The following is a 12534-nucleotide window of genomic DNA, read 5'->3' on the forward strand; positions in this document are numbered from 1 at the left end:
TTCCAACAACAGAGAGAAGACCATTCCTTTCCATTTGTGACGTAGAAATTCCAGCGCGTTTTGTTCAAGTGCGTTTATATTATAAATAGCCTAAGATAAACACGCATGCAGTGTAAACAAGTTGACTCTGGTCGTAAGTCAGTCTACAGATCGCTCAGAAAAAAAGGAAAATAATAGCTGCAACAACTGTAATTACGTGGGAATAAACGGATATTAAACTTATAAAAACAACATAATAAAGCAGGAATAATAAACTTCCAACTAACAGTAAAACTACGCATTTTCTTCGTTCACAGCTCCGCGACATGGTGAGAGGTCAAAGCTTATACCGTGGTGAAGTTAATTTCACGCCAGACGTTAGATATTCAGTTACGCATCAACAGCGGAGATGTTCATTACCTGTGCCCCGCTTGCTCGATCACGGTGCGGGGAGCTGTACACCAAAGCTCCGCTGAGTCCGCGGGTTAGGTACCGTCAATAAATTACCATTGCATTGAATGGAGTCTGCGAAATAAAAAAGGGATTTATGAAACATTTGTTATTTTTATGTATTTTGAGGGTTAATTAGTTAATGCATTTTTTCAATATCGTCCAGGTCAATTAATCTAAAAACACCAAACCAAGTTATTATAGTAGTCCTACTCCGCATGTATCACGCACACCTTTTGTTTTTCCAAATTAACCCTTTGTGGGATTTTAAGGAATTTTTTTCCTTGGAAATCTGTGATTTTTTTTCAATAGCTCCCACAAAGGGTTAATTTGGAAAACCAAAAGGTGTGCATGATACCTGAGGAGTAGGACTACTATAATAACTTGGTTTGGAGTTGGTAGGTCATCTACCTTAGAAGCTATTGAAAAAAATCACAGATTTTCAAGATTAAAAATTCCATAAAGGGTTAAATTGGAAAACTATAAGGCGTGCGTGATACCTGAGGAGTAGGACTACTATAATAACTTGGTTTGGCGTTTTTAGATTAATTGACCTGGAAGATATTGAAAAAATGCATTAACTAATTAACCCTTAAAATACATAAAAATAACAAATATTTTATAAAACGTACATGCACAATCCCTTTTTTGTTTCTTTTTATTTGATTCCCTTTTTCTTTTTTCTTATTTAATTTATTTTATTATTATTATTATTATTTTTTAGCAGACTCCATTCAATGCAATGGTAATTTATTGACGGTACCTAACCCGCGGACTCAGCGGAGCTTTGGTGTACAGCTCCCCGCACCGTGATCGAGCAAGCGGGGCACAGGCAATGAACATCTCCGCTGTTGATGCGTAACTGAATATCTAACGTCTGGCGTGAAATTAACTTCACCACGGTAAAGGTTATTCTCATCTGGGCAACTCATCAAAATTATTTCTCAGTTCTCCAAATCGATCTATAATATGTTCTCCAAAAAAAAAAAAAAAAAAAAAAAAAAGTCGTAGCTGTTCCCATAACTCACATTAAGGCTGCATCAGGGCAACTACAGGGAAACTCCAAACTCGGACTGGTTTAACAGTGTTTACAACACAGTCATAACGGAAGATCTGAGTAAAGATGGGCTTTCATTAAAACTAAGATGACCAGATGACCCTATTTACCCAGTCCCAGTTTTGCGCTCTGTGTCCCCTGTCCTAGCAGATTTCTCCAAAACTAGTTTTATACAAGAAATGTCCATTGTCACTTATTAAGGTAAAATATAAAAATAGCTACTTAAAATGACCAAAACACAAAGAAAATGTGACTATACTGACTCACATTAGGGCATAGTGCATAACAATTTTCCTTAATTATGCACTCGATTCACAATTTAATTGAATTATTACAGTGAAATATTGTATGTAAAATGTATGCTGGGGTGCAGGAGTCTGGCCTAAGTCTTCGGTCAGAAAAACTGCAGCGAAACACAGAGGTTTGAAGAAGAAAGTTTAATGATGACTGGGTTGTCTATGGATATGAGTATGTGTGTGGTTATCTATAACAAACAGAAAGAAATATACAAATGATTAGGACTGTACACACCAATAATTACAAATATATACAATAAACAATGCAAATGAACATATTTACAGGATAATCACTATTGTATGAAGAGTGGACGGTATTGGCCTAGAAGTGTACAGTATAGAGACAGTGGCTATGTCCAACAGGGAGTGTCAGAGATTACCTCATTACGAGATGAACAGTTAGTACAGAGTTGGATTAAGGGTGGATCAGGTGATGAACTGACAAATTTACAAGGAACAGATTAGGTTGGATAAGGCAAAAAATACTTGGTAAAACAGCACACCAAACTATATAGAGCAAGGTCCATAACAAGATACTTACTTTCATTTATGCACAAACATGAATATTAAACGGAGAAAGACAGACACATACCTTTCTCCTTGGGGCTCCCCCTGTGTACTGGCTACACAGTAAATTTTCAAGTGTCAAAATAACACTTATAAAAAGTAAAATTTTACTCTATTTCCGAGTGTATATGGTCCTTATCTGTACAGAGTAAGATTTACTCTAGCTTCAGAGTAAAATTTTTCAGTGTCAAATTTACACTTACAGAGTAAAATGATGACACTCTGTAGTGTTTTCAGAACTTTACTCTGGCAGATTATTTACTCTACACAGAGTGAATAGTACTAAAAGTAGTGTTCATTTTTTACTCTGTTGTGTTGCTAATAATGACGCTTATATGTGTTATTAAAATTACTCTAATAACACTACAATAGAGTAAAAATTACTCTTTGTAAGGGTCAAATTTAATCATCATATTTACTCTTGCAAGAGTTAATTTCACTAATTTATTGAGTAGCAGATTGAAATTTACACTACTAAATAAAACCACAAATTGCAAATATGTCAATTTATTGTTAAAACATTTAAATAAAACATTGACCAAAGATACAAAATTACAATAAGGTACAACATACTTGGATGAATCCAATGTTCCACACTTCAATTGAACATTAAATGGCTTATAGTAATACAACTTGTTCACTGTTAACACTTTTATAACTTTGTCTGGATGCCGTTGGATCTCAAAAGCATAGAAATGTTGGTCAAAATAGACAGTGTCACAGAAATGGCTTCTGTGTGTGTCTCACTTTGACAATTAAAGGACCCATATTACACTATTTTCTGATCTATGTTCTGTCCTCATTACAAATGTACCTGGAGTTGTGTTTTGTTCCATTCACAACATACTGTTCCACTTTGTGATGTCATGTGGCAATACATTAAGTGCTCCACTGTGTTTTTAAACTCCATACACCTTCACTAGAATCATTTGAGCTCTGAAATTTCCTGTCTACTGAACTAAAGATAAAAGGAGCTGTTAACTTGAAAACTACCACCTCATGATATGACAAGGTGGAACAGAACATTTTGAGAAATGGAGATGTAGACAGACCAAGAATAAAGGGTTACTCAAACATGTGTGAATGAAATGAAATACAACTAAAGGTATTTATGAGGAAGTGACAGCATTAGAACATGACTTAAATCTCACAAGAGTCAGTGTTCGTAATATAGGACTTTTAACACCAACATCTCAGACAACATCAGCCAATTCAGTAGCTAGTAAAGTATGGTCAGTGTGCTTGGCATTTAAGTGCTTTCTAAATCCAGAGAAGGAACCTACATAATCCAATCCTCAACACATCTAAGGCAAAAGGTTGTCTCTGGAAGAAACCCATGAAACTGTTTAATATGACTAGCAAGCATATTTGAACTCAAACTCAGCACAGCAAACAATGCACTTCATAGAAACATGAATGTTAATGAAGAAGGCAAGGCAAGGCAAGGCAAGGCAAGGCAAGGCTATTTGTATAGCACAATTCGTACACAAAGTAATTCAAAGTGCGTTACAGAATAAGAAATACATTAAAATCATAATAAAACCAAATCAAAACATAAATAATCATGAAGATTAAAATTAAAAAAGAGAGACATAAATTGGAGAGAAGAGTTCGGAATGAAAACCTTTCAGTTATATGCACAGTTAAACAGAAATGTTTTGCGCCTGGATTTAAACAGCATCACAGAAGAGTCTGTCTCACATGTTCAGGAAGACTGTTCCAGGTTTTAGCTGCATGAACCTGAAACGCTGACTCCCCTTGTTTAGTCCTGACTCTGGGCACCAGCAGGAGGCCGGTCCCTGAGCTCCTCAGAGTGCGAGATGGTTCATATGACACTAACATGTCACAGATGTACTTTGGTGCTCGGCCCTGGAGAGACTTGTACACAAGCAGAGCTGCTTTAAAGTAACCTTGCTCTTACCTTGCTGACATCAATACTGTAAATTGTGGTCTGAATGAATGTGTACATGTTGTACAACATGGTCTGGTATGATGTGCACAAAATGTGTCTTGAACAACTCAACACTTAAAGAAAAGTTAGACATACAGGGGATGAGTCTTGTCCAGGATAATGAAGTACTGGCTGATCCTGTTCCTTTGGGTGCCAAATGCAAGGCGAGTGCTTCAAGTGATAGTGTCGTGATGCTCTTCAATACTTGTGCCACACTGAAAAACAAAGACAAGATGATTAGTTTTTAAATAATAGCATAAAAGTGATCTGTAGACAGAAATAAAATGGAGGCAATTCTGCACGTCGGTTAATGACATCATAATAATGATTAGAAACAAACATCAATTTCAATGATATGATCAAGAAACTCTACACACCTTCTTGAAGACCACAAGATGTTTTTCTGCTTGAGATTCTGACATCTTCTCCATTTTATTACAGCCTTGAGCAAGATGCAGCAGAAGCAGCAAACTGAAGCAAAGCCACTAAGCCAGCCTTAAAACAAAAGCACACAATTACTTTACTTAAAAACAGAGGTTAGTTTTGAATTGAGTTTAAATTCTCATAGAACATTTGCATATTAACAAATAATTTGAAAAATTACCTAATAACCTACCAAAGTCAGCACCACCAGCAGCATCCTCCTGAGGATCTGCAGCCAACAGGAGGTCATCCAGCTTTGGGGTGGAGGGAAGCTTTATGCACTGCATGATTATCTTCTCTTCCAGTAAAAAAACTTTTACTATGGATTTTTTACACTGGGAAATTTACTGTGTACCTGTGCTACAGTACACATGTCAAGGAGGGGCACTAAGTACATCCTCTTAAACTAGGCATGGCAGTGTTACAGCAGGGAAATTTGCACAGCCGCCCACAAATTCAGTTAATGAATTTGTAATATGGCTACTGGCGGAGTGTAAATAGTCCCTTTAATGTCCACCTCAGTAGCTCAGATCATGCCGTTGTCACTGTGGATCATCTTGGTGACACGTCCTATGGTCCATCGTGCCCGTGGCAACTGTGGATCAATGACCATGACCACTTGATCCATACTCAAGTCTGGAGCGTCGGTGTGTCATTTCCTCCTCAGGTGAAGGTTAGGTAGGTAATTCTCGGTGTCATCATGTCTGGTGGCTGTTATTTATTCTGGTCATTTGGTTTTCAAAAGGGTTAAAAGCTGGATAAAGAAACATCTGAATTAAATAGGCCTACATGCAAAATAAATAAGAAATGTAATGTATATTGATCTTGATTGCATGTTTCTATTTTCTTGCTGTTTGTGACCTTTGTGTTCCAACACTGATTTACTGTAATAATCTTGTCTCATTATAACTGTAAGACTAGAAACTGAAAACCAAAACAATACAACATTTAACATTTTCAAATTTATTCTCAACAAAAGTTTACATTAATTTACAAAAAAATACTATGTGCATTAAATACAGATGACAGAGAAAGACGGGAGTTTCCGACACTTTTTTGATAACTTGGCTTTTTTTCTGTGCTTCTTTCTTGCTTTTTTCCACACATTTTCTGGTTTTAAAAGAAATCAACAAAATAAGTACTAATAATAAAAAATAAAAATCATGCTTACCCCAAAATACTGACACATGTTAACCCAAACCTTAAGCCATTCTCAATGAAGTAACGCATAGGGAATAATATAATAAGTAGTGTGTAGCATTACAAAGACTTAAAACGCATTTGTCCCTCCTCTGTCTTTCTCGTCTTGGCCTCTCCTCTCTTCACTCAGGGCTTGACTATAACACAATCCAGACATAGCAAAATACAGGTAGATTTTGTATACTAGTAGCCTACGTAAAGCCACAATTTTAGGCATTAGGAATTATTGTAGATCTTTGACGCAAAAAGTCAGATCTAAGTTAGTTAAAATTACAACAATTCTGAATATGAATTAGTCTTGAGTAACTTGGACAAGTTTAGATGCATTTGGTTAATAAATCTCCCCCACTTGTTTCAAAATGTCCCTAATTCACTGCATCTGTTGTTTAAACATATTTGAAATTGGGCTAAAATGATCTTGGAAGCAGTCAAAATGCTGTGATATATTTAAGGCCATATTAGCAATTCAAATTAAGCACATTTTAAACCATGCAGAAACCAAAACCTTTGCAGTGCTGGAAGATTATTCTGGATATTATCAAACAAACACGTAAACTTAAACTTTTAACATAATTTTCCTGTAGTAAACGCAAAAGGAATTACAATTATTTCTGACTAGTCTTGTCCTACATGTGAAGCAGAAGTCTGATTAGGTTCATTGGGTTTTCTTTCTTTGTAATTATACTATAGTTTCTTCAAGACACGCCTTTTGTTATCATCTCGACATTTGCAACAAAAACTGTCAAGGTTAAGTATCATATTGTATAATTATGCCAAAGAGCATTATACATAGATATTTTGTGGCTTGCAGACTGGTTAAATGGTGTAAATTTGAACCATGCGTTTCAAAGTGGACAGTGTTAAAGCCGAGCCCTGCGTGCGTCTCCGTCGCTTCAGCCGTACACGCTCTCGTTACTGTAGGTCATGTACAGGAATAAGTCATCCTCGTGGTGCTCCTGTAACACACACAAGAGAAACAGCTCAGCAAAACCAACACAACTTACACATATTAATAATGAAAGAATAGTAATTAGGCAGCAAGTGTAAGACTGCAACTATGTATCGGAATAATCATGACTAACTGACCACTAAAGTGATGGTTGACTATTTGAATAAATGTCGTAAAAGTGGTTATCTGGACTATACACTCACTCTAAAGCAGAAGTCAGAAGTCCTTTGATACTAAGAATTATACTTTGTTTTACTTATCAATATTTCACATCCTTTTCACAAATATCCTCCAACTTCAGTCAGCATATTTTACATTATTTGGTCAATATTTGTAAAAAAAAAAAAGTTCAATGTACAATAGAAGTAATTGACAACTTATTCTCTAGTTGATAAGTGCGTGGCTTTCTTCTCATACTGTATTTTATAAACAGAAGATTTATTCATAATTTAAAAAGCCATGTCACTTTGTCTTTTTGTCAATTCTTTGGAACGTGTGAACTTTGAACAGAAACCTATCAGTAAAACATAAATCTCAAAGCTAATAAAAACTGCAGTGCTTGTCAGAAAAGAAGAAGTATTCAGCCCTATTGCTCAAGTACAAGTAAAACGTCTAGTATGCAAAAAAAAATCAATCAAATTACTCAAAAAGAAACTCAAAGCATTGTAACTGAGCATGTAATTATTTTTTTTTTACACTCGGTGACTCGGTTCAGTGAGTCAAAGGTGAAGTAATGCTGCAGCCTCGTGTTGTTTTGAAAAGCAGAGGGAGTATATGCGCCTGTAAGCTGAAACTGACACTTCCCTGTGTTTCCCAAGATTAGCAGCTCTGCTCTGGTAAATACAGTGTTTACAATTAACATAGAAGACGATGGAAAGCCCCCACCAATTTGCTAATTTGCTAAAGTTAAAAACAAGCAATAAATGTATAATAAATGAATAAATATAACAAGGTGTAAGGGTGGGTGATAGTGACAAAAATTAATATCTATTTCAGTATTTTAACAGCACATCTGCACTGTGCTAGAATGTGCCAGTAAATCTCTTGGGTGAAGTTCAAGTATTGTGCAAAAAGTGAAGGGACCATAAAATTTGCCACAAAAGGGAAGAAAATATTTTTACTAGACATTTGTGTTCCTTTTTGTGGTAATTTTTTATCATTTTAATTATGGACAATTTACTCGATATTCTAATTTGGCATATCTCCAAAAAATAAATGGGATATTATACATTTTTAATAGATCTCCCACATCTAAACGAGTAATTTTGTACTATTTCAATGGTGGAAAGATATTTTAAAATGACTGACAATGTATGTGTGTATGAAATCCAATGGGCTGTAGCGACTTGCAAAAGTAATTGGGTTCTGCTTTCTGACTGGATAACTGGGTGAAGAACCAAAGGGAAAAAAAAGGCACATAAACAAATTACAAGTTTTTATAACTGAATATATTTTTATACATAAATATATATTTGATTTGAGGGTGAAGATTGTAATGTTTTGTAAGGAAAAATCTAACATGTATCTTTTATAACGATTCACAAGGGCCTCTAAAATGGTAGTGCCTATAGGGGGGACCTCATGTGAACTCTCTGTGTGTGCGTGCGCGTGTGCATGTGCAGGTCGGAGTCTACCTCGTAAACAGCGGAGAGAGGAGAGCTGGAGGGGGGAAGGGAATTGTTGACAAAGAAGAACAGCGCCTCCTCTGGCCTCAAAGACACACGCTGACGTATCAAGAAACACAACTGCCCCACTGAAAGAGAAGTCATGGGAAGGAGGGTTTGAAAAGATATTCATTTATTAAAAAAAGGAACAGAAACAACTAAAACAGTGACCAGACGATACACTGGCCATAATGCCATGCCCTTGTTTAATAGGAAGTAAGAAAAACATTATAATAGAACACACCAAATGATGATCTTGAGAACTGTGAGTTCTGTGCATTTTTGAGACATTTGAGACATGCAAACTAAAAAAATGTTAAATTGAAACTTGTGATAACTGAGATCACAATATAACTGTAGCTTAAAACAAAACAAGGAAAATATTTGGAGAATTGGAGAAATAAATACTGTGATATTTATTTAGTATACAACCTTTTGGTGAAAGTACTTTTTGTATGGATGTTTATCTCACAAACTTTATCATTCAGAAAGTAGGCTAATTAAAGTTAAGTGACAAAATTAAAGTAAAAAACTAATACTGGGCATTGTATTTTAAGTCCTTACAAATAAAAGCTGCAAAGTAACTTACCTGTTAAATCTGATGGAACTAGATATTTCTTTTTGTCCAGCTCTGGCGCTCTGGACCTTGGTGCTCTTTCCACAATGATCTGCATCAAACAGAGAAAGCATATGGTCAACTTTACGTATAATTTAACCACATATTTAGGTTACATTTTTGTGGTTAAAATCGTTGACTGACCGGTATTTTGTCTGGATGTTTGGCCCGGACTCTCTCTCCTTCAGCTCTCCTCACCTCCAGAGGCACAGACCGCTGGTAATGACTGCCCATCTGAACAAAAAAGCAGTTTTTAAGATCAGTAGCCATTACGCAGTACATAATATTGTAGAAAAATAATGCAACTAAACTCAGCAAAATGTAAGACCGAGTGTATATTTGCTGTAAGTACTTTTTGCCAATTCAAGTACTATCACTCTACAACTAAATCAGGTGTCAAATTAAAAACAAAAGCATTAGAGATATAATGATAAAAAGGAAACTGAAGCTAGCAAATCAAACTAAACCAAATTAAAAGTTATAAAAGAAGTTATAAAATGTCTTAGTAGCACCAGAAAAGAAACCAAACTTCCCTTTTGCCTCCCATAAAAAGCTGACAATGTCATTGAAAAAAGGTCAAATGTTTAAGTGAACAAAAAGGCACTAGCTACTTTAACCAAGTCATAAACAACTTTTGAGCCCAGGACATGTTTTATTTTAGTTCTGGTTTAGTCTAGTTTATTCCCAGTTGTCATGTGTGTGGCTAAGGGTGAACAAAAGGCCTTAACATAAACATCAACAGCAACCACAGTAAAGCGACCAAATGGAGTTTATTTACAGTCATTGCACATTCAAGCTGAACTATGCAATTTTTCTGCTTGAGGATCCACCACTTGGGCTGGGTATCATTAAGAAGTTGCTGATATGATACATACCTCGATACAAAGGCCACGATACGATACATATCTCGATACAGTGCATTTTTGATTCAATATGATATGTTACAATTTGATTGATATGGTTCAATAAAAAATAAAGGCTAAATCATGGCTGTGATACTAAAAGTCTTTGTTAAACCACTTCTTGTGCAAAGTGAATATGAAACACACCCATTTTACTCATCAAAACAGTGAAAATGTCAAATGTGTTGTATAAACGAGTTTCCCTCCTCTGAACAAGCAACAAAACTGTAGTGCTGTAACAAAATAATTGAGTAAAATATACCAAAAAACACTCTTGGTAATATATCGATACATCAGCCCACAATATTGATACTGTATCATCACATTAAGTGATACAATATATCGTTATTTCAATATTTTTGCACACCCCTATCCACCACTTGTTTCTGTTTGCCTCCATGGAGATGTTATTGCCTTACCTGGAATATTCCACAGTATGGCATATGCATATTTATCTATACAGAAGGTGTTTTTATCCATGCACATGAAATTGAACAAATGCGAGATAGGAGTTAAAAAAATTCAAGATAATGCAATAACAACTCAAAGGATACAAACATTTAGTAGACTACTGAGCTAAAAAGTGAGACATTGCTGGTTTAAATTGCGTGTTTACTTTCCCTACAGCTTATAATGTTCAGAGGAGCAGAAAGCATGTGCACGTCCCCAGCTGTTACCGTCAGACCACGCCTCTCGCAACAATTCAACAAGATTTACAAAACCTATAATAAAATACACATCAGCTTACTTTTCATATCAATCCACTATGAACTCCTACATTTGTTTAAAATATGGAAATTGTGGCATAAACGGTATTTCCTATGCAAATTGTGGAGCAAGATTGTGATCACCCACCCATAGGCCTAATCCCCCCTGTTCTCCTCTGTTGTTGAAATGTTTGGTATTTTCGTATTTACTTGTAAAAAATAAATAAATAAATAAAATAAAAGGGATATTTTGTCTTTATTAAGTCTTGATTTTAGATATTATAAAGGCCCCAGCTAACGCCACGTCACTTTATCAACAGCAGTACACATGTTTTCTACTAAACTATTATTATGAGCTTGTTATACAGTATATATAATAACAAAACAACTATCCAAAGTGTAATTACCTATAAATATGTCGTGTCTATAATTTACATATGAAACGTGTGTAATATTTTGCCAAATCATCCTTGTGATCAGAAATCAGCTGTTTGCTCCAAGGCTAGCCCACTCAGACAATGCCAAGCAAAGCGTATTTTCGCACGAATAAAACGCCAATTTCTTACCTTTGCGGAAGAGAAATGATACAAAAGGCGATATCACAACGCGATTTGGTCCCACGTGTTGATTTCTAACACACAGCTATGGTAAACACTCAATAATTTGGCCTAAAATCTGCACATCTCGAGGAGAAAGCCGTGCGCGTAAAGATGTCGACTGTACCACTTCTTTTGCTCCACGAAAACAACAACAAACCCCAAAGTCCCGCCTCTCTCTCAGCTGTGGCCAATCAGAAGCAAGACTCTTCCCCGAACTGGAAATTTTAACCAATCACAGCAAGCCAACATGTCCTGGCGCAAATCTATTGGTTAATTTACGTGTCATTTAACTATCGAACTCGCCCTATATTTAGTGATTGACGGATTTTTAGCCAATAGTACGCTTCTAAAAGTGTTCCAAACGTTCTTTATCTCCGCTTGGTCACGCCCTACAGTCACGTATTTGTCATTGAAGCTACGTGCAGAGAGTGTTTTCTTTTTTCTTTTTTTTAAATGTACTATGGTAAATTTGATGTGCACACTTTGTACTAAACTTTGGAAGCACAGCATTTTGATCTTTGCGCATAGTTGTGTGCACAGAGAGGTCATTTGCACACATGAATGAAGTTATTTTGACGCATTCCAGCACAAACTTTCAGGAGCCTTCTTATCTCTGTTATTCGTGAATAGATGTAGTTAAAAATTTCATGTCAGTGCCAAATTTGTCTATAGAAAGGTATTAAAGTAATCAAGTGCCCACATTCTAGTTGACAACGTAATTATGTAGTACTTTGTAATTGTAACGTGTCTGAAATTGCCAACTTTTATCTAATTTATAAGCCTGTATTGTTCATAATTATGTGGTCACCTTTACCCCACATATGTAAATTAAGTTGCCTAATTATTGAAAAGAACAACAACAACAGCAGCAACAACAAAACATTTACATACAATTTACACAATCAGTGTTTATAAATCTTTAATTTACTGAAATGTTCAGTTAAAAGTCTGTACAACATAGAAAATAAACTTTGTTCCTGACATGCAAGACAATTAAAGTTCACAAATGCACAGAACAGACTTGGCAATATTAACTGTCCATTTCTTAATTACAATTGTCCTGCATTTAAACAACCCTAAAATATATTTGTTCAATAAAATCTCTTGATCCAGATCTGTACAAAGTCTTTCAAAAGCTTGTTGATATCTTGAAAACATGTCTCAACAGTTCAGT

At 35.6% G+C, this 12534-nt stretch overlaps 1 protein-coding gene across 1 annotated transcript; it reads right to left on the bottom strand.

Moving 5' to 3' along the window:
• Positions 1-5670: 5670 nt before the first annotated feature.
• zgc:92606 (uncharacterized protein LOC100000242 homolog) lies at positions 5671-11494 on the bottom strand. The gene is made up of 5 exons (XM_020927902.2): positions 11328-11494; positions 9297-9386; positions 9126-9204; positions 8507-8625; positions 5671-6879 (listed from the first exon to the last, which is right to left on the bottom strand). Exons 2-5 carry the CDS (start codon positions 9384-9386, stop codon positions 6817-6819), a joined length of 351 nt encoding a protein of 116 aa, XP_020783561.1. The 5' UTR covers positions 11328-11494; the 3' UTR covers positions 5671-6816.
• Positions 11495-12534: the final 1040 nt, after the last annotated feature.

Source organism: Boleophthalmus pectinirostris, unplaced genomic scaffold (assembly GCF_026225935.1).
Source record: "Boleophthalmus pectinirostris isolate CB_2022bp ecotype Guang Dong unplaced genomic scaffold, ASM2622593v1 HiC_scaffold_6, whole genome shotgun sequence".
Classification (NCBI taxonomy): domain Eukaryota; kingdom Metazoa; phylum Chordata; class Actinopteri; order Gobiiformes; family Gobiidae; genus Boleophthalmus; species Boleophthalmus pectinirostris.